The sequence below is a fragment of the Onychomys torridus genome, chromosome 7 (assembly GCF_903995425.1).
Source record: "Onychomys torridus chromosome 7, mOncTor1.1, whole genome shotgun sequence".
Taxonomy (NCBI): domain Eukaryota; kingdom Metazoa; phylum Chordata; class Mammalia; order Rodentia; family Cricetidae; genus Onychomys; species Onychomys torridus.
Window position 1 is genome coordinate 47,198,898 of NC_050449.1, and position 23,531 is coordinate 47,222,428.

Genomic DNA, 23,531 nt, shown 5'->3' on the forward strand with positions numbered 1-23,531 from the left:
TGATTTATAGCATAGGATAGATGTTATAAAATATTTAACACTGTGATCAAAATGTCCCTTCCACCCATGTCCAAGCAGTAATTAAAAATTAGGCATGATAAGCTGCATGCCTTTTATCCCAGCACTCAGAGGCAGAGGCAGGCAGATCTCTGACTTCAAATCCAGCCTAGTCTATGTGTCAAGTTTGAGGCCAACAAGGTCTACCAGAGTGAAACCCTGTCTCAACCTCCATGCCAAAAACTTAAGGAGCTGGGCTGGTGGTACATACCCAGCACTTGGGGGACTGGGGCAAGTGGGTTTGAGCTATGTATCAAAACTGTCTACAAAAAAGAAAAAAATAATAATACTAGTTTTTTAAAAATTGAACTTGAACATCATTTTATTTACTTAACTGAGTATTTTATCTGCCCTTCTGTTAATGAGATTGTAAAATGAAATGTGAATGCTAAATTGAGTGGCTAATACCATTTTTCTTGTTCAGAACATCTTCTCCACTTTTCTTTCCCTGGAAATAGGATAATTTGGAAATCTGAAAAAAATACTAGGTATGCATATTGATAATTTTGACAATAGTTCAAGGTAAACTACATTTTTTTTCCTTTGAAAATGTCACTATTTTTTTTTCTTGGCTAAATTTGTTTTTGTTTTTCCTGGCTAAATTTTGGCAGTCTACTAGAACATCAAAGTATTTGCTACTGAGGGATTTTTTTTGTTTGTTTGTTTCCTGTGAATATTTGCTAAAATATCTCCTTTGAACATTTGCATACCTTATCAAAAGTGAAGATTCCAGTGAATCTTACAATAATTGTAAGTGAATAAGCCCAGGAACAAAAAGGAATATAAAACTTATTTTATTATGTTCTAAGAATTGCAAACCTGGTACTTTGAAAAGGAAATTTATATTTTAGTCCTGGTCTGTACATCTGAGACTGCTGACGAGTACTTCCCTCCCCTGCCCCCGCTTTTGATGCTGGGGATTGAACCTAGATTTTTCAGAAACTAAGGAAACATTCTGCCACTGAGCTATGGCCGCAGCCTGCAAGGTGTACCTTGTGCATTTTCCACATTATTTGGTGTGTGTCCCTGCACTCACTCGTGGATTTGTGTGTACATATGTATGACAGGACAGCGTGTATATTGAGGTCAGGAGAGAACTTCAAGGGAAGTGGGTTCTTTCCTTCCACCACAGGGGTTCCAGAGATCAAACTCAAGTCTACAGATGTGGTGGCAAGCTTCTTCACTCACTGAGTCATCTTGCTGGCCCTTCCAGTGCACTGTACATTTAATACTAATTAACTCAGGAGAATATAATCCTGATACATTTATTTTCAGCCGGACTACGTGTATACAAAAAAAAAAATCCATTTTCAACTGTCAAGAAAGATGGATAATGCTGACATATCTGGACACTAAGGTCTGCTATATGCTAAGAAAGTGAGAATGGATGTAATCTTGTAGACACTGGTTTCAGGATGAGTTGCCTGCTTTTCCTCCTAACTCAGCCGACTCCCCTAGCTGTTAGCGCGTAACTAGTGAGCATAGAGCCCTATATCGGACAGCCAACGATGGTGCGATGGTGGGTCCTGATATTTTGTAGATGTCGTTCTGCTGTACATGGTGACTTATCCAGGAGCGTCATAGCCTGTCCGCGATAGTTCTTTGGCATGTGGAAGTCAGCAGAAGCACTCTCTCCTGGGCTTTACAGCTTCCTCAGAAGAATGCACAGTATTTGGAACAAAACCACTTTTAACCCCTTCCCAGCCATCCTGAATACAAATCTCTCCCTTCTTAATCAGTTCATATATGTCTCTGGTCAAGATTGTGAAGGACTCCTCAACATTTGTAGCATCTTTTGCTGAGGTTTCTATGTACTTCATTCCACAGTCTGTTGACAGTTTCTCAGCTTCTTCCCTTGACACCTGGCGTTGTGAAGCTAAATCACATTTATGTCCCACCAGCAGGAATATGATATGAAAAGGCTGTACGTGCATTTTCGCTTCTTCTAGCCAGTCTTTCACATGTTCAAAAGACCGTCGGTTAGTAATGTCAAATACTAGAAATCCACCAACGGAGTTGCGGTAATAGGATCGAGTTATGGATCTGAAAAATAAAGAAGGTTGTGTAAGGACAGTGCTCTTTTCTCCTCTGAATAATGAGACACCAAAATCAAATTTGAAGACAACTTAATGTCATTTAAATAGAATTTAAAAATCCAATATGAAGAATCTTAGGTGAACAAACATATCTGAGGTTAACACATAGGCCCATTTCATATATGAACAGAATATTGAAGCTGCATTTCTTAGACACATAAGAACTTTGGCAGTATATCATCTTGCAGTGATTTATGGGGCTTTATTTTTAAGTATTTGATAGAAGAGTTATTACAAAATTGGGTTACAAACAGATAGAGGACTAGGGATGTAAGTCAGTAGAGTGCTTAGCATGCAGGAAGCCCCGAGTTCAATCCCTAGTACCAGATAAGACCTATATGGTGGCACACCCCTGTAATCCCCTCACACAGGAGGTGAAGGGAAGAGAATGTTCAAGGTTGGACTGAGAAGCTAACTCAGTCGGAAAAAGACTTGCTATGCAAACATGAAGACCTGCATTTGGTCCTTAGAACTCATGGAAAAAGTCTGGTGTGGTGGCTCAAAATTGTAATCCTCGCACTGAGGAGGCAGAGACAGGCAGACCCCTGGGGCTGCTGTCCAGACAGCTAGTACACTTGGTGAGTTCTAGGCCAGTGAGAGACTGGTCTCAAAAAACAAGGTAGACAATGAAAGAGAAACATTCCTGAGATTGACTTCAGGCCTCCACACTCACTACACACATGTGCTTGGGCGCGCGCGCGCACGCACACACACACACACACACACACACACACACACACACACACACAAGTCTTCTTTGCTGACATAATGAGATTGAGGCCAGCCTGGGATATTTGAGACAGTCAGAAACAACTCCAAACACAAAACAAACAAATGGAGAGGGTGTAAGGGTCATACAGTGAGGCAGACTTGATGACTTTCCTGGCCTGCAGTTCAGTGAGGTTCTGTTGTAACAGCTTAGGAGAGAAATCTGATGCGCGTTCATTTTATCTTTTCTTACCTGGATGTCATTTATCCTTTCTCTGTCTTCCACACTCCTATTTCTCCCCCAATAGTTGAAGAAAGGTATCACCTGAGAAGCCTTCCCCATCACCGAGTCCTTTCTCAAATAATCCCAATAATCTCAAATAATGTGCTGACTGGATATTGTTAGCATTCAGAGCCGCCCCTTGGGGACCCAGCCAATAAGTGGGCAATACCTTAGCCCACCCAGAGTCCTGACAATGTCATCCTAGGTAAAGTCCTCTTTAAGAGAAAGAGAAAAGACACCCCCCCCCCCGCCAGTCTCTCCCCTCTCCCTACCAATCTTCTTTTCTCTCTTCCCACCAGGTCACTCTGCACCTCCTCACTTCCTCTCTTCCTTCTTCTCTTCCTCTTCTCCTTCTCTCCTCAGCCCTCACCCGCTTTCTCTCTTCCCCCTCTCTCTTTCCCTTAATAAAACTTTGAAACTTTCCCTGTGAGTGCCAACTGCATGGCGTGTCTGTCCCCGAGGCTCCCATCCTCCGTGACCACCACCTGCAGTGTCGCATGGCTTGTCTCTTTCTCACCCAGCTGTGGGGCCCCTAGGCTTCACCCCACCAAGGTCTCTCTCCCGCTGTTTTACAAAAGATATGTAGGTCTCTAGCTCAATCCATGGTTCCTTGAAGGTCAAGCATGTTTTATACATGTGTCTTACATCTGTTGGCTGGCAAGTTCTAGGTATCACCAAACCTTTGCTATACAGGACTATCTATACTAGTCAAAAGTGCAAGGGGAAGTGCTGAATGCCAAGGAGCTCCCAAGTGTCAGAATCCAAGTTGTTAATGCTCTACACTAAACTCATCTACTTGTCCAAGGTACAAAGACCTCTGGGAAGGGACAGCGGGACGGCCCGGACCCTTGTGCCCACCACACTACCTTCATTCCTAAAGCTACAGTAGTTCAGTGACCCAACGTTGTACCTGCTTTTTTTAAAGACAAGACTTTTGTGGTCGAGAATTCAATGTTGAGAAGATTACTTAGTGCAAGTTTTTTAAGATTTTACCGGGGTATGGGAACTTGGGAGACAGCTCAGTGGTTACAAGTGTGTGCTGTTCTCTGAGGACCTAAGTTAGATTTGCAGTACCCATGTTGGCTCACAACTGCCTGTAACTCCAGTTCCAAGGGAATCAGAAGTCTTTACCCTTTCAGGGCAACTGCATTCAAATATACATACGCACATGCAGACACAAGGATACGTAATTAACAGAGCCTGAACAAGGACCATACCAACAGACATGCTGATGTGAAGGGGGAAAGCTAATGTTCAACCCTAGACAAAGAATTTCAGGAAACTAAGGAATGCTGAGAGTGGGAGACATGGGCTTCCCCAGGGAAAACCACAAGTAACTTTACATGGACTGAGCAGGTTGTATTTATAGATTTAGGGACACACACAAACACACACAGCACAGCAACAAAAATATTAAAGAAAAAAAAGACCTTGAGTTTGAAAGAGAGTAAGGTCAGGGGTTACATAGAGGGCTTGGAGAGAGGAAAGGGAAGGGGAAATGGTGGAATTATATTAATCTCAAAAAATGTTTAAAAAAGAAGAGGAATGGATCTCTCACATTACTAGGATATAATACAAACACATTAACCCATGACTTCATTCAATCATCAAGATATTTAGAATTATGTTATTTCAGTGAATATTTATGTTTACAAATAAAAAAAAAATGAGTTACCACCCAAAAAGGAAAATTCAGTGTTGAAATGTTTGCACATATGTGTGTGTGTGTGTGTGTATACACACACATATGTATATACACAGAAGCATGCCTTACATTGTAGAAAACACCGTGTTTTCTAGAAATTTGCATATTTTCAAGAGAAAATCTTAATTTTGAATGTTAGAGGGGGAATTATTAGTTGTGAGACTATTCTCTGACCAGAATGCAAGGGGGCATGGAGGGGGGGCCGTGGGGGATACAGAACCCAAAGGGAAGATCCAGGTTTTGTTTGTCTTTATATCTTTTGGGGTTGAGGATTAAATCCAAGGCCTAATCCATAAATGTGCACTCACTCTGCCACTGAGCTATGTCCTCAGCCCCACTGCTTTTGAATGTAAAAGAAGCCTGCTGATCTTTCCCAGTTTGAAGGTGACACAATCTCACTCACCTTCAGAGGCATCTCCTCTGGCTTGGCCTCACACACGCCCCCCACCCCCACATTATCCCCTCCAATCCCACTGTAAACAAGCCCTCTGCTCCTTTGAGACTGAAGCCATCTGCTGGCATCTGTCAGCTCTGGGCCATTCTCCACAGCCTGGAGATTTTAGTACTTGGCTATCTCTGTCTCAAGTCCTACTGTTCTGCTGATATCAGCATCCACTCTGGTGGACTGTTCAACAGCACCTGTTTTTAAGATTTCCTCATCTCTCACAGCCTAGATTGGGGACCCAGTGAGACAGTTCAATGCATGGAGGTGCTTGTTGCCACGCATGATGACCTGAGTTCAGTCTCAGGACCCACACAGAGGAAGGGAAGAAGTTCCTCCTACAGGCTGTCCTTTGGCGTGTACTTGTCCCACACCCTCAAATAAATAAACGTAAAAAAATTTTACCTGCAAATTTGGGCTGAGGATATGGTCCAGTGATACATCAATTGAAGTCGCTATGAATTAATTATAACCAATCCCAAGTGGGCACTCAACAGTGCCAAGGAACCGGTGGCACTTAAGTACAGTATCCTTTACCCCTCCTTCCTACTTTTTGTATCTATGCTATAGGCCTGCTAACTTTGAGAGGCAAGAAGGGTCATGTCTGTTTTGTTTACCGCCAAATACTCAGTGCTCTTCAAGTGCGTAGTACAGAATGATCACCCAGTGTCTGAATGAATGAATGGATAATCTGGTCAGGGTGACCAGCACAGCTGAAACAGAGACATGACAGAATAATGAAGCCAGAGCACAGAGATAAAAGCAGTAGAAAAAGGTTGTCTATTTCATCTCTCAGCAGTTGGGTGTAGTGGGTAGCCATCCCAGCATTGGCCTGGAAGTTCCAACCCCCATTGAGGCTTTGGTAATGGTCACGCCCACAAGGCGGGGCAGAGGAGGAAGCGGAAGACGAAGGATCGGGAAGAACTCACTCTCTTGGTTCCTGGACTCTGGACGCTGGAGGTAGACCGAGCAGAGTTCTCCAGAGAACAACGCCGGATTGTGCTATACCCTTGCCAGACCCTGTAACCTACCCCCTCATTTGTAAGTACCCCACAAAATAAGCCTCCCTTTTAACTACGTGGAGTGGCCTTAATAATTTCACCAAAGTTGGGCCTCATGTTTGCTACATAAGAGCATTTGCTATCAGTACTGGAGAGGCTGATTTACACACAGTAGTTAGCGCTCTCAGTGAAGTTTCTTGGTGGTGACTTTTAAGCTAGAGACATGTTAATGAAACCAAAGAAAGTGAGTTGTAGTGTCTTTTGTTTGTTGGTTGGTTGGTTGTTTTTTTGAGACAAGGTTTCTCTGTGTAGCTTTGGTGCCTGTCCTGGATCTAGCTCTGTAGCCTAGAACTGGCCTTGAACTCACAAAGATCTGCCTGCCTCTGCCTTCCAAGTGCTGGGATTAAAGGTGTGTGCCACCACTGCCTGGCAATTGTAATGACTTTTAAAATTAATTAATTGGGCATGGTGGTGTGTGCGCTTTTAATGATACCACTCAAGCACTGGCAGGCAGCTATCTGTGAGTCCAGGGCCAGCCAGAAACACATAGTGAGATCCTATCTTTAATTTTTTGTCTTTTTTTTTTTTTTTCCAGAGCTGAGGACCGAACCCAGGGCCTGGCGCTTGCTAGGCAATCACTCTACCACTGAGCTAAATCCCCAACCCCCTTATCTTTACAATTTATTAATAATTACCATCATTACTATTGTCTGTGCATGGTGCATGCTGTGAGGCCAGAGCACAGACTCATGGATTCAGTTCTTTCCTTCTACCTTTATATGGGATCTGGGATTAAACTTAGGTCACCAGGCTGGTATACCACCTTGTAGTTGTAGTTATATATCTTATGCCCCTGTTGCACAAAAAAGATGGATTTTTCTTAATCTTAGAGGAAATTTATATAGTATAGTGTACTTCTCAGACCCATAAGTGTGAGAACCAAAAAGTAGCAGATTTAACAGGACTAAAGAAAGTACCTTTGATTGGTCTATGCTAACGGTTCTCAAACTGTGGTTCGACACTCCTTGAGGGGGTCAAATAAGTTTTCACAGTGGTTGCCTAAGAGCATCTGAAAACATAGATATTTACATTATATTTCATACCAGCAAAATTACAGTTATAAAGTAGCAATGGAAATAATTGTATGGTTGGGGGTCACCACAACATGAGGAACTATTTTAAAGGGCCACAGCACTAGGGAGGTTGAAAAGCACCGCTCTACGATATAACACAAGCAACTTGGCCACTTAGGCCATCAGATCTAATGGTAGTGTACACACAAGACTGAAATGTTCAATTAAGCCCAGGGAAGACTCCAGTGGATAATTATAGGAGTGACATTTTGGAACAGAGGCATGCTCTTCATCAAAGGCTGTTATACTTTGGAAAACAGTTCTTGGCTCACAAACCTGGCTTTGAAAGAGACTAAATGCTCATCTATAGAACACCAGATGACTGCGAGACTTGAATACTCAGTGTGAGCAGGATATTCTTTGATGCACCAGGCTTGAGCTCCGTAACCCCCCACCCCAAACACACACACACACACACACACACACACACACACACACACACACACACACACAGAGAGAGAGAGAGAGAGAGAGAGAGAGAGAGAGAGAGAGCGAGAGCCAGCACCAGTCAGCTCCACTCTTTGGAGAACTTAAAGCTAAGTAGAAAAGGGAAATGTTCCCATTTAGAAAGCTTCTGGTGGTACAACTCCCTGTCTCCTTTTCCTAGAGGATAGATGTGGCTCAAGACCCACAACAATTCATTAGCACTGGCGAAGGGTCTGTCATGGAAACTAAAACAAAGCCTACCTACCATCTGCTTATAAAGAGGTTTGAGGGGCGTGCTGATGAACATGTAGTAAACAGTAACAAACTCTTGTAGCTTACATGAGAGCCTACCCAAAGGACAGGAATTCTGACAATTAGCAAAACAAAACAGCCTGTCCTGTCATCGTAGGTGAAGCTTTGCTCTCTAGTTTGAATGCAGAGTGGTCATGAGAGCTGAGGCAGGGCCCAAGGGTCTCCCCTTTACTCAGGTTGGCTGGGATGGCTACTGTTTGCTGTCCACATCTCCAGCAACTACCGATGTGAGAAGTTGGATGTTCTCACTGTAGAGGATTTACTCTGGAATCAGGACATCTAAGTAATGATCCATAAAACCACAGAATGCCTCATTCTTTGCCGTGGTATTATATATAGGGCACCAATTAAAGTATTCAATTAATCATGGTGACGATGGGAAACGGGCTGATGTCAACCACGGGATTCCAAGAGTTTGCCACTATCATCGAGAGGCAGCTAGTCCTGTACAACTGTGGAATGGCTCATGAGGATTTAGATGTGCCACATCCAGATGTCACCTTGCAAGGTTTTGACATGATTCTTCAGAATGCACACATCCTAAACGAATGAGTAGTAGAAGGTGGGTGTTTTCTCCGTGAGTCACAGTTGTTCTGTGGGAAGTAATGGATGAAGGTTGGGGATGAAGCCTTTCTCTATTGCCTATAATGAGTCACTAAATCTTTTTTTTTTTTTTTTTTTTTTCAAATTTCCTCTGTTTTCTGCTAGTGACTCACACTGTAGCCCACCCTCTAGGTCTTGAACTTCTGCCATGTCCTCCCAAGAACTGGGATTATGAGTCACCATGTTGAGCTCCTGAGTCACTAAATATTTTGGATGCTTTTAATCCCTTTAAATTTGCTGATAAATAAGCTTTTGCAGTCAGAGGGGGAATGCTTTCACTAGAGAACACTGTAATGCTTCTACTGAATTAGTCTAGGCTGCCAACTGGCTCCTTGAAGTGTCCATGCAGTGGCTGAACAGGCAGGAAAGGGGTAGCACCATCATGTGAGGACTACAGGCTTCCTTTCTGTGGCTCTTACTGCTCAAAGCTCATGGGCTAGATCTACTGCTTCTTCTAAACTTGGTTTTCCAGTTTAGGAACTATCTTATCCTAGACCATCAAGGCAGCCTCAAAAGAGATCTGAGCAAATTTAACTTTTTATGAGGATTCTTAAGATATTTTTATCCAGGGTGTCCAGGACATATCTGATCAAGGAAATTTGCACAGACTTTGTCTCAGAAAAATGCTAGAAATCAAGGTCACAAATACTTCATAACTTCCAACATGGTTTTATAAAGTGAAGGTTCGGGCCAGGTGGTGGCGGCATACATCTTTAATCCCAGCCCTTGGGAGGCAGAGGCAGGCGGATCTCTGTTCGAGGCCAGTCTGGTCTACAGAGCAAGTTCCAAGACAGCAAGGACTAAACAGATAAACCCTGTTTTGAAAAAACCAAAACCAAAACAAACAAAACAAAACAACAAAGTGAAGATTTAATAAAAAAAATTACATGGCCACTGATAATGATAATGTACTGTATATATTTTTTAAAGCCTACAGAAAAGATTTTGTGGGTTGTCTGAAGTAAATTAATGTAATAATATTTAAACATTAGACAACAAATATGTATATCAAAATGTCACGGCACCCTATAAACATGTACAATTTTGTTTGTATTACCAAAAAACAAATCTAATAAATTATAGAGAAATGAAGACTGGCAAGAGATCTTCCTCCATGTTAGTCAGTCAGACTATTTGTCACGATGACAAACACAAGAGAAAAGCAATTTAAGGGGAAAAATATTTATTTTCGCTCACAGTTTCAGAGGTTTCTGCCCAAAGTCCTGCTGTGGATATTGCTCTGTGTAAATAAAGTTCTGATTGGCCAGTGGCCAGGCAGGAAAAAAAAAAAAGTTTCTGGGCTATGCACTGCTTTGATAGAGCTGCTTCTGATAGTTGATGGTACACATGGCTCCAGACCCAGAGCTGGCGGTAAACTGTACCACCGCCATGTTGGGAAGCTGAGGTGGGCGGAGCCAGCAGCCACAGCGGCGTTTCAGTCTTACAAAGATGGATATTACACAGAGAATCTGGTTTGTGTTGTCTCTGGGATTTTTAACTACAAAAAAAAGATTTGATTGTAAAAGCTGTTGAGTTAAACAAATATGTAAATTTTAAAGGTACCTTGACTTCAAAATTTAGATATAAGGATATGTTGCTTTGGAAAAGAGTCTCTGCTTTTGTTTCCACAGAAAGCCAGAGGTTGTGGATTTGTTCCAGATTAAGATACAGCAGGTTTGATCAGCCAAGACCACCTGAAAGGTCTCCGATGACACAGTGGCCCAGATGATCCGACATCCAGAATGGTTTCAAGGCAACTGGCTCAGAGTTCACCCTAATGGACTACTCCATAATCCTAAAATTTTCTTTGTGTCCCCCTAAGATACAGCGCCCCCCTCCAGCAGGAAGTAGTAAGAAAAACTACACCCACATTCCCAAAATTATCAAGCTGGTTTGGAGATGGAATTGGCTCACTCCTTCTCTAAACCAAGACATACTGCTAAAAGAAAAGGTTAAGAGATTCTTGTGTCCCAAATCAGAAGAGCCCTCTGGTGTGGGACAGAGAAAAACCAATATTTTTATTTAAATCGGGTTGATTATAAATGCAATCTCTTTCTAACGAAGAAAAGGGGATAGGATATAGATATAATAGGATAAAAGGGTAGATTAAGGAACTTACTTCTAAAGAGCAACAATTTGTTTAAAATGTTTTACATTGGTATAGACTTTAGTTTATTGATACAGACTCTGTGTGCATATTTCTAATCCTGTTTAAGGTATTATGTTTGTATAGCTCATTTTAAATTAAAATGGATAATTAAAAATAGATTAATGATAAGTCATCTATGATAATCATACTCGTAGCCATGTTAGTTAAGTCTTCTAGATATACATAGAGATATTTCAGATAGATAGGTAATCTTCAAATACTTCAAAGACCTACAGAATATGGCATTTAAAATACTTTTAAATTTTTGACTTTCTGGACAGTGAGACATGTCTGCTCCTGGCAGCACCAATTTACTTCAGAGAGGAGGATGGGCATTGAAGACACTTCATATCTTATCTTCACCTTGACAAAAATAGCCATTTGGGCAAGAAACTGTTCTTGCCTGGACTGCTTGATCGACTGGACATGCAGGACCCATAGAAAGGTGACCACTAAACTTTGCTTGACAAAATGGTCCTTCAGGTTCCTGCTTCGCAGAGGAAACTGCCAGACATTCCACAGGACACTGAGAGAAGTGACCGAGAGACTCTAGCTAGCCCTGTGGGCTGAAGACAAATGCCCCAACTTTACAAAGGAACATTAGGTGACTGTCCAGGCTGCCAGCTGTCTCTGTCTACTCTTGCAAGACTCCTGAAAAATGCTTGCATCCTTCTCCCGGTTCTCAGGTAATATTATATCCTTCTGAGGTCTTTGATGTGGTTGAAGACTAGATAGTTATAATTTTCTCAGTTATGATAAAAGATAAATTAGATATAAAACCTTGGACTCACAAATATAAGATAGATAGTATATCTTCGTTAATAATGTAACTATAATTCTTGCTTGATAATTGTTTTGTTATATGTAATTTTACTATGTAAAAGTTAAAACCTTCCTTAAAAAAAAAAAAGAAAAGGGGAAGTGCTGTGGATATCGTTCTGTACAAATAAAATGCTGTTTGGCCAGTGGCTAGGCAGGAAGTATAGGCGGGACAAGAGAGAAGAGGATTCTGGGAAGTAGAAAGCTGGAGAGAGACACCGCCAGCCGCCGCCATGAGACGCATGAGACGCAACATGTAAAGACACTGGTAAGCCACAAGCCATGTGGCAAAGTATAAACTAATAGAAATGGGTTAATTTAAGACAGAAGAAGTAGATAACAAGAAGCCTGCCACAGCCAAACAGTTTGTAAACAATGTAAGTTTCTGTGTGTTTACTTGGTTGGCTCTGAGAGTCTATGGGCCTGGCGGGTGAGAGAAATTTGTCCTGACTGGGCCAGGAAGGAAAACTCTTAACTACAAAGTCCCCTGTGACAAGGAAAAGCATCATGGCAGTCAGGGTGTGTGAGCAGAACTGCTCACCTGAGGGTGGTAGGGATGGAGAAAGTGAAGAGAGGGGGAGGGATGTAGGGATAGAGAGGGAGAGGAAAGTGATAGGCAGAGGGACACAGACAGAGAGGAAGAACATTCTCATTCCAGGGACAAGGCATATCTTTCAGTGATGTTTCCCAACCCTTCTTCAGCTCTTCACATTGCTATCATATCATGACACCATTGGGAATTAATCTATCAGTTAGGTCAGGAGTCAGTCACTTCTCCCAAACTCATCGACTGGCAACTATATGAGCTTTGGGGGACATCTCAGACTTGAGTCGTCACACCTCTTTAATTTTTAAGTGTATAGTACAGTACCATTAAGTTTAAGGACAATGTTGCTTAGATCTTCAAGTATCTAAATATCTATTCTATAGAACCATCATTCTAGTCCCTGCCTTTTTAGGTTTGACAAGTTAAATGCTTCTAATAGTGGAATCATGCATTCTCTGTCCAACAGCTCTGTCTCTTTGTCTCTTTCCAAGATCTTACTGAATAGCCAGTCTAGCCTCAAACTCATAGTTAGCCTTAGCCTTCTGAGTACTGGGATTATAGGTGTACGCCACCATGTCCAGCATGGCTACATAAAATGTTTCAGCTGTTGAATTTTTTCTTTTTTATTCTCCCAGAGATAATATATACACAAGTGTTTGCTAGCAGCCTTGGAGCCCACTTGCATTTACAAAGACGTGCTTAACGTGTGCTTAACGTGGTGACTGGGAGCAAAGTGCTGTGGGGAATTTGGAGTCTTTTGGCACAAAGAATAATTATTGAGGTTCTAAAGAAATACACATGATATCTCAGGCAGCCACCTAGTTTTCTGGCAGGCACTGAAAACAAGATAATGTTGCTATTTGGAGGTTAACACTCCGAAGGCCCTGGGGTGCTCAGGAATTATAGCAGTGACATTATCTAAATATTTAAGTGTAAGTGGTAAGATATATAGTGTTTACATGTCATCATAAACTTTGCTAGATGGGCATCGGACCCTTTAAAATCCTGGGCACCTGCTGGCTTGGGTTAAATGAGTCAGATGCTCCCCCTGGAAAGGCCCTTCTTGCGGCTTTGCCAACTGTAAAATAGGTATTCAAAGACAGCAGGGCTTTGATGCTGAAGACTGTTGGCAGCTAGTAGCCCACAAATGCATTAGCCTCTCTTCCACTGCCCTAGTGGGAATACTTCACTCTCCTGCTTCTTTTGCCTGGTGATGCTGGCCCTCAGGATGACGTTAGGCACTCACAGCGAGTCTCCCCTCTCATTTTATCAAGACTCAGTCCCTGTCCTTGCTGAGGATTCTGACACTGTGAACCTAGGATAGTCTTTCTTCACCCAAACATTAGTAATTCCAGCTTCCTCCCATTAAAACAAATCAGGCTGTGGTTACAGAGGCTCCAAGAAATAACAAGGGACTAATGGAGCCCATTTTCCTTTTGAAATGTCAGTCAGCTCCCCAGTGGACATCTTTTATCTCCCTTTCATGACACATCCTCCACGGCGGCAGTGCTTCTTGCCATCCCCAACCAATACTCTATTTGCTGTTTTTGCTCTTTTTCTCCATAGCAGTTAATACGTTCTGACATTCTCTATCATTTTTTCAGCTTATTTGATTATATCTCAACCCCCTACCCCAATTATAAAATAAGGTCCACAGGGCTGGACAGATGGCTCAGTGGTTAAGAACACTGGCTGTTCTTCCGGAGGTCGCTAGTTCAATTCCCAGCAACCACATGGTGGCTCACAACCATCTGTAATGAGATCTGGTGCCCTCTTCCAGCCTGCAAGGACACATGCAGACATTACACTGTATATATAATAAATAAATAAATCTTTAAAAAAAAAAAAAAAGATCCACAGAGCTAGTCATGGTGGTGTATGGCTATAATCCCAAGACTGAGAGGCTGAGGCAGGAGGATCACGAGTTCAAAGCTAGCCTTGGCTATGTGCTAAGACCCTGCACAAACAAACAAATACATGCCATTTTACATGAGTGCTGGGATCTGAACTCAGGTCCTTATTCTTGAACAGCAAAGCACTTTATCCACTGAGCCATCTACCCAGCCAGTGCTTTCTGGTATTTTTTTTTTTTTTTTTTTTTTTGCAGAAGAGTAATGTCCAGCTTCTCAACATTACTTTACTTTTCATATAATAAAAGGGATTAATCAGAGATAATTAAATACTACCCAATATAAGTAAAGAATAAATGTTCTTGGCTTAGACTTCTCCTATCATTTCTGCATCTACAGTCTACTCCCATGTGGCTCTTTCTGTTGTGAAATATTACTTTAACTATGTAAAGATGTGTTACATTTGTTTATGTTGTGGAATATTACTTTAACTATGTAAAGATGTGCTATATTTGTTTATGCTGCATTTATATTTATTTGATTATGTAGAAATGTGTTTGCTGTTTTACCTTGCCTGCCTAAGGCACCTGATTGATCTAATAAAAAGCTGAATGGCCAATAGCCAGGCAGTAGAAGGACAGGTGGGGCTGGTGGGCAGAGAGAATAAAGAGGAGGAGGAATCTAGGCTGGAAAGAAGAAAAAGAGAGAGAACAGGGAGAAAGAGAGGAAGACGTCCAGGGCCAGCTGGCCAGCCATGGAAGAAGTGGGAAAGCAGGACACACAGAAGGAAAGAAAGGTAAAAAGCCCAAGGAAAAGAGTAGATGATGAGAAACAGGTTAAATTAAGTTATAAGAGCTAGTGGGACAAGCATAGATAAGGCTGAGCATTCAAATCTAACAATAAATTTCCGTGTCATGATTTGGGGGCTGGTGATCTGAGAAAGCCTGCTACATTGTTTGTATTGCTTTGTGTCCTATGACTTCATGTTCTGAAATGTATCACACTCACCATTTATCCTTTCATTCTTCCAGCCTATTTCTAAAACTACTGTTTTGATTTCCAAATCCATTGAACTAATGGGACTTCCCACAAGTAAAGCATTCCTTCTTGGGGTTGGGGGCTGGGGGAAGGTAGCATCTAAGGACTGAAAAGGTATCTCATAGTACTTATGAGACTTCAAGAGCCACACCCAGATGTGTTCTCAAGACCTCCCCTTATCTAAACAGACAGAACACTTCAGAATCAGGGTGGCCAGTAAGAGGGCTCAGCAGGAATAGGGTCTTGCCATCAAACCCTGATGACTTGAGTTCAATCCTTGGGACCCATATGGTGGAAGGAGAGAACTTACTCTCACTTTGATGTAAGTGCTTATTACTATTACCATTATTATTATTAAGTGTAGCAGTGCAGTCAGCAAGGGCTGCACAGAGGGGAAGGCTATCATTCACTGATGCCACAGGTATGTTTTCATTTTGATATTGCAACCACTATGTAAAACAGTTTTCCTCTTGGTTTCTTGCAGATAGCAGTAGTAAAGCCATGGTTTGGATGGCTATTAATTTGGGTCCACTGGGATGGGTGTTACGTTGTTTGGAAACAAAGATTTTCCAGGATAGAAACTGTGCGTGCCAATACAGTTTGCTTCAACCATACATTGGTCATAGAAAGAGCACTAGACACAAAGTTAAGAGATCTAGCGGGCTGGAGAGATGGCTCAGAGGTAAAGAGCACTGGCTGCTCTTCCAGAAGACCCATGTTCAATTTCAAGCACCCACATGTTGACTCATAACCATCTGTAACTCCAATCCCAGGGCATCTGATGCTCTCTTCTGGACTCCACAGGCATTACATACATGTGGTACACAGGCATACATACACGTGAAATAAAAATAAATAAAATCAAGAGAACCGAGGTTTTATTTAGTTATTTATTTTTGTTTTGTTTTTCTAGATAGAGTTTCTGTCCTGCAACTTGCTCTGTAGACCAGACTGGCCTTGACTCACAGAGATCCACCAGCCTCTGCCTCCCAAGGGCTAGGATTTAAGGTGTGTGCCACCACTGCCCGGTGAGAACTGAGTTCTTATGAAAACCTGCTACGAGCTATAAGATCTTGGGCAAGTCAAAGATTCTATATACATTAATTATATTACTTAGAAAATGGCATTTGATAAGTGGAGACAGGGGGATCAGGAGTTCAGTTTTAAAGGAATAAGTACAAAGTGAGTTTGAGCCAGCCTGGATTTCATGAGACCATTTTTCAATAAAATTGTGTAAATTTAGTTTAGTAAAAAATAAGGAAGACTTTTCTCTAGTGACACCTATTAATAGCACATTGAAAATTATTTCAAGGAAAAGTGGCGGGTAATACCTATAATTTGAGAATCTATAATCTTTCTTCATAATGTCTTGGTTTTTCGAGACAGAGTTTCTCTGTGTAGTTTTGGTGCCTGTCCTGAATCTCGCTCTGTAGACCAGGCTGGCCTTGAACTCACAGAGATCTGCCTCTGCCTCCAGCTAGGGAAATTTTTTTTCCCCTCAAGACAGGATTTCTCTGTGTAACAGTCCTGGCTGTCCTGGAACTTGCTTTGTAGACCAGGCTGGTCTCTAACTCACAGAAACAGAGATCTGCCTGCCTCTGCCTCCCAAGAGTCCACTGCGGTCCAGTCCAGCTAGGTAAGTTTTTAGGAACACCTAACTCCCCTTTACAGCATTCTCTCTTGGTCTCACTTCTTGGTTTCAGTTTGGGTCACTTACTACACTTTGTTTTGTTTTTTTAAATAATTTATTTATGTGCCTTGGTATGAAGGTGCCAGATTCCCTGGAACTGGAGTTGTGAGCTGCCATGTGGGTGCTGGGAATTGAACCCAGGTCCTCTGGAAGAACAGCCAGTGCTCTTAACCACTGAGCCATCTCTCCAGGCCCCCCACTTACTTCACTTTGTATATCTGAGGCAGCATCTATATTTGAAGCTATACTTCGACCGTATCTACATGACTCCATATCACACTAAACCCTGTACAAAGGGATCCATTGGGAGGGGCTAAAGAATCAGAAAAGGAGGGTGGGGAAATGGTTCAGTGGGTAAAGCACTTGCTCTGCAAGTATGAGGACCTGTGTGGGTCCCAGCACCTGTGTAGAAAAGCCAGGCGTGGCAGCGTGCACTGTAACCTCAACACTGAGGCAGACAGGAGGGGCCCTGGAGTTAACTCACAGCCTTACAGCCTGAAGCCTTTTGCTAAATTAACTAGCCAGCTAACTCATTCATGTAGGTCCACTATGGCTTCAAATCTGAAAAAGATGAAAGCAGCTTATCAAAGAAGCCTTTCCTAAAGCATACTCCTTGCACACCAGTTATCCCTAATTGGGTATTTTGGAAATCACCCAAGTAAGTCTGTTAATTTAATCAAAGTTAAACACATTTCTTTGCTGCAATATTTCTTTGCAGCTTTCTTCCTTCAGTGCTGGGATCGAACCTAGGGTCTTGGGAATAGTAAACAAGTACTCTGCCACTGAGCTACATGTAGCTTTAGTCCTTGGTAGTTTGAGACAAAATCTTGCTATGTAGCCTATGCTGGCTTCAAACTTACAATCCTGCCTCTGCTTCCCAGGTGTTTAGGTCACAGGCATATACCATCATGCCTTGCTTCTTAGAGGCTTTGATAAGGTGTTTTAAGGGGATGTTCTATGGTTAGAGATTTCTAAACACATGTAATTATGCAAGTCATCCTTCAAAAAGACTCACAGGAGATGAGTGTTCTACAGAGCTTATCTTGAGAGCACGGAGGCAGGCACCATTCTCCGAGCATTATAATAAGTGGCTATAATTGTACTACCCAAAGGTCAGACAATATGGGGGAAAAAATGACCAAATGTGGTTTGAAATCTGGAAGTCTCATGGTCTGTGTGTACGCAGTATTGCTACCATGCTTTTTTCATTTTATAGTTTAGACCACTTTCTGCTACTCTGACAGAATACCTGAGGCTGGATACAGTAGAAAGGGAAATTGTGCGTCTAGTTCAGTTTTGGAGGCTGAGAGTCCAAACAGCTTGACACTAGGTTTGGTGAGGGCCCCCTTGGCAGGTAGGTGACATCCTGGTGGCAGCATGTTTGAGAGGAAGACATCATATAGCCAGACAAGGTGCCAGAAAGCTGGGAGGGGCTGGGCTCATTCTTTTGTAAGAACTTACTTTCACAAAACTAATTGGAGTTCCATGAGAAATTACTTTTTAAAACGCTCTACCTTAAATTTTTCCTTTAAAATTTTATTTCATGAATTTATTTATGGGGGTAGGGGGCACCACAGTACACACACAGAAGTCAGAGGACAATGTATAAGAGTCAATGCTTTCTTTATACCATGTGGATCCCAGGAATTAAACTTAGTTTACCAGGTTTACCCACGGAGCTATCTTGCAGACCCTCCACGAGAAATTACTTGATCCCTCCCAAGGATAATGTATCCAATGACCCAAATGACTTTACGCTATAGACCCCCTTTTAGAAATCCCGACACCTCTTACCAATTACACTGGTGGAGCTGGTTGAAACTGGTGGTGTCAACAGAAGAAGACAGACCATAGCATTTTATATTTCATAAATGCATTTTATATAAAAACGTCAAAATTTATATTTTTCTGCTTAACACCTTTCATATTTTTAACCCTTCCTATAAACTTACTAACACTGTATGGCCCCTGGTATGGTGGCACACACCTTCAGTCCCAGCCCTTGGGAGGCAGAGGCAGCTGGCCTTCTGAGTTCAAGGCCAGCCTGGTCTATATAGGGGGCTCCCAGAGCAAGTGAGAGGAGAGAGAGAGAGAGAGAAAGAGAGAGAGAGAGAGAGAGAGAGAGAGAGAGAGAGAGAGAGAGTCTCAGACATGGCATTAAACATTGTTTTTATTTCTTTTACCGCTAAACTTTCCCCACCACAATTAAAAATTATAAAAAGAGGTAATTGCTAGTTCTTGTCTAACATTCACAATCCTAGACTCTCCTTCCCCACTTCCTAAACACATGAACTAGGGTTCTTCATGGAATCCTAAGTATTGTATAAACCAAATCAATTTCCCATGATTTTACTTTTTATTCTTTAGACAGGATCTCACTATGTAGCACTCAGTTGGCCCACAACTCTTCCCCTCCCCACCACGGGGTTTCTCTGTAGCTTTGGAGCCTGTCCTGGAACTCATTCTGTAGACCAGGCTGGCCTCAAACTTACGGAGATCCACTTGCCTCTGTCTCCTTTTTTTTTTTTTTTTAAAACAAACAAGCAAACAAACAAACAAACAAACAAAACAACACCAACTCTCTATGTAGACAAGACTGGCTTAGAACTCAGAGGCTCGTTTACCTCTGCTTCCCTAATGCTGGCATTAGCCCGGTGGTGGTGGTACATGCCTTTAATCCCAGTACTCTGGAGGCAGAGGCTGTCAGTTTGAGGCCAGCCCGGGCTACAGAGTGAGTTCCAGGATAGGATCCAAAGCTATACAGAGAAACCCTGTCTTGAAAAAACAAAACAAAGGGCTGGAGAGATGGCTCAGAGGTTAAGAGCACTGGCTGTTCTTCCAGAGTTTAATTCTCAGCAACCACATGGTGGCTCACAACCATCTGTAATGAGATCTGGTGCCCTCTTCTGGCCTGCAAGCATGCATGTAGGCAGAACACTGTATACATAATAAATAAATAAATCTTTTAAAAAAAAAAAAAGAAAAAGAAAAAACAAAACAAACCAAAAACAAACCAAAAAAAGTCAGGCAGTGGTGGCACATGCCTTTAATCTTGGCACTTGGGAGGCAGAGCCAGGCGGATCTCTGTGAGTTCGAGGCCAGCCTGGTCTACAGATCGAGATCCAGGACAGGCACCCAAAGCTACAGAGAAACGCTGTCTCGAAAAACCAGAATAAAACAAAGACCCCAAATGCTGGCATTAAAGGCTTGTATATGCCCTTTTGAGAGCGTCTGGTTGTGTAGCCTGGGCTGGCTACACAAGATCCTCCTGTTTCAACCTTTGAATGGCAGACAAGTGTCACCATGTCCAGCTGCTCTTGTCCCTTTTTGTTTTGCAAGTAGTTAAATTCCACTAGAATGCTAATTTAAATACTGAACGGAAAACTAGTCATGATAATTACCAGCTGGTCATTTCACTGTTCTGTAATACATTTCTTGATGCTTTCAAACTACACCATGAGCCCTCTGAGGTAAGCTCCTTTTTTGCTTTATGTCTAATCACCAATAAACCTAATACAATATTTCCCACAAATTCCTCAGGGTATGATTGTAATGACAGGCATATATCTCCAAGTACCCTTGAATGTAATAAAAGGTGCCAAGAGATCCATGATTCAGAATAAATATCTGCATTTTCTAGAAGATGTGGGATGATTTAACAGTAATTGTTTTGAATGCAGTTTTATGATGAAGCATTCTGCTAAATGCTAGAAAGACAAGTATTGTAGGTCGCTACTGAGATATGTATTTATGAATATATCATTGGTAAAGAGCCAAACAAAACAAAGTATGACTCATTGTAAACATTCTCTACTGTTCTTGCATATTATGGGGCAGTTACTGGATGGTTTTAATAATGTACATATAAAATGAATTGCTATTTACATTCTTCACAAAGGCATTACAACACTGTCTTTAGCAAGGTCTTTACATTCTAATAGATTAATTATCCTTTATTTTCCTGTCAATAGGTAGAGGAATTACTTTTAAGTAAATAAAAACAGGAAGATCTTACTACTTTTAAAGGGCAGAGCAAGCACTCTCAGTAAATGTTTTTTTTTTTTTCTGACCTTGAAATACCTCAAAGTTTAACCCTGACTAAGACCACAAATAGAAGAATCTATAACTGATCTCAAGAGTAGTTGAATCGGAAGGAATCTTAGAAATCATGAAGATATCTTCATTTTACACAAGTTTTAAAAACTGTTTCAATCAAAGGAGGCTGATTGAAAAGGGAACAAGCGGGCGGTGGTGGCACATGCCTTTAATCCCAGCACTCGGGAGGCAGAGCCAGGCGGATCTCTGTGAGTTTGAGGCCAGCCTGGGCAACCAAGTGAGTTCCAAGAAAGGCACAAAGCTACACAGAGAAACTCTGTCTCAAAAAAAAGAAGAAAAAAAAAAAAAAGAAAGAAAAAAAAAGAAAAGAAAAAAAAGAAAAGGGAACAAAAATGTCTTCATGGAATTCTAAACAAAATCTTAACACCTCTGAAAGCTGGCCTTACCATTTCTGTACTTCACACACAAAAGTAAGAAAACTACAAACAAGCAAGGCAGTTAGTTCCCTTACTATCTCCACGAATCAGTGTCAGACTCAAGAATGGAAACCAAAAATTTCAATGTTGGACACTCTACAGATGTCGGCTGCATTCATTTGGAATGAATGGTGGTTGGGAGTGAGAGGAAGCCATGTTTGGGAAGTTCCTTAATGGAGTTCTTTATTTCACAAGCAGAGTTCTTGCTGAGAGACTAAAAACGCTTGCCTACAAGAGGTCCAATTGATCATGTGATTTTTTTAAGGAACAAAACAGTACATTACCAGTTCCTTACCTTCCTCTAAAATAAAGTACTCTTCGGACCCAGAAACTGGAAATACGCTTTAAATGTGATTTGGTCTCAAATATCCAAGGAATTCAGTTTCATTTACTTTTTATTGCTGTAACGTCAGTCGTCTTTGTACAATTTAGAAAAGTATTTTCTCTTGTTATCTCGCTGGAACGTTAAGTACGGATCAATGAAATAAGGGGAAAGTTGCAGACAGACCTCAATATTATCTTTCTCACGTCAGAGCCCCAAAGATGACAAACTTTTAAAGGCAACTCCACCCTTTAAACACAAACACACACACCCTCAGTTGTGTCAGTGACTCCGATGTTGCATTTAGTGGTTTTCCAGGACCTACTCCCGAGGGGCATGGCCCAGTATTTTCTGATGACCGCACTTGGTGCTGTCAGACGTTCAAACCAATTACCGCATGCATCTCGCTGTGAACCGTTCCAAGGGAGCCCAGGCCATAACCCCGGCTGGAGTTCTGCTTGCTGAGAACTAAAGATGTATCACAGACCAGGGAACCCCACTTGGCATGTCTCCCGGCCCGAAAGAGGCTTGGTCAAGGCTGAAGACGGGACTCTAGGAGGAAGGTCGTTAAGTCAAAGCGTGTGTGCGAAGTCGAGTTTGGGGTGAAGGCAGCGGGGGAGCTAAAGGGACCCACATGCCTAGAGGAGCAGATAGCGCTGGGGAAGACTGGGCGACCCTGGTTCGGACGGGAAAGGAGACAGAAAGGGGGCGCAGGAATCCGCGCTAAAGAAAGGAGAAACTGCGGAGGAGGAAGTAGCCCCTGGAAGGGGAGGGGCGAAGGGGAAGCGAGCACCGAGCGCGAGCACTTTCGAGAGCTCGTAGCGGGTGCCTCCCTACCTGAAGCGCTCCTGCCCCGCCGTGTCCCAGAGCTGCAGCTTGATCCTCTTGCCCGGCTCAATCTCCAGCAGGCGCGAGAAGAAGTCGACGCCAACCGTGGGGTCGCAGGCGGGGGAGCGCAGCCCTGGGAAGCGGCCCTGGGTGAAGCGGTGCAGGAGGCACGACTTGCCCACCGTGGAGTCCCCGATCACGATGAGGCGGAACTGGTAGATCCAGATAGTCTCCATCGCTTCCGTGCCCCACGCGCTCAGGGGCAAGTTCTGCCGCGGGAACTGTCCCTTCAGCACCTCTGCGGCGCGCGCCCCGCCGCTTCCAGCATCTTCCTGCGGCTACGGCCGCCGCCTTCTGGGGAGGGAGGGGCGGGTCCGCGGGCAAGGGGCGGGGACCTGTCCCGCCTGGGGCGGGGCTTGAGCATGGGGGCGGGACCACAAATGAGGGCGGCCCCGCAGGTAGGGGTGTGATCATGAGCTGGGGGCGGGGATCTCACTTTCCGAGGCGGTATCTCGGGCTGGGGGCGGGGCTCCAACCATAAGGGGTGGAGACTGACGGTCTGGGGGCGTGCCCTCGAGCATACAGGGGCGTGGCAAGAGCCTCGGCCTAGTGTATGGGGGAAATGGAAGAGCCCCTGACTACCGTACCGCACTCTGGTCCTGCCCTTGCTGGAAGCCAACCAGGAAGTGGGTGTGGCGAAAAGACGTGACAGCAATAGCAACCAATGAAAAATGTATTAGAGGGCCAAACTGAAAGTTCAGCCAATGGGAAGTGAGAGTCATTTTCTCGCTCACGCGTCTCGATGGGCTCTTCACGTTAGGACTCTGATCTCAGAAGTCGCCCTGGCGCTAGCGTGATTCTATGTGTGGATTCGTGGTGTCTGAGTTTTCAGAACAGTCCAGTTGGCGGCTTTCTGCTGAAGGAAACAAATCTGCAGAACTAGTTCTGATTGTTTCTGTTAAGGACTGCCTGTTGCTTTTTGCCACAGCG

The 23,531-nt window shown here is 42.9% G+C and overlaps 1 protein-coding gene across 1 annotated transcript; it reads right to left on the reverse strand.

Moving 5' to 3' along the window:
• Positions 1-372: 372 nt before the first annotated feature.
• On the reverse strand, positions 373-22,878 carry Rab39a (RAB39A, member RAS oncogene family). Its single transcript, XM_036193501.1, has 2 exons — positions 22,551-22,878; positions 373-2,100 (listed from the first exon to the last, which is right to left on the reverse strand). Exons 1-2 carry the CDS (start codon positions 22,775-22,777, stop codon positions 1,674-1,676), a joined length of 654 nt encoding a protein of 217 aa, XP_036049394.1. The 5' UTR covers positions 22,778-22,878; the 3' UTR covers positions 373-1,673.
• Positions 22,879-23,531: the final 653 nt, after the last annotated feature.

Coding starts and splice junctions, on each gene's coding strand:
- Rab39a (XM_036193501.1), bottom strand. CDS start 22,777: ATGGAGACTATCTGGATCTACCAGTTCCGCCTCATCGTGATCGGGGAC. Junction 2,101..22,550: donor GCGGGGCAGGAGCGCTTCAG/GTAGGGAGGCAC, acceptor TTTATTTTTCAG/ATCCATAACTCGATCCTATT.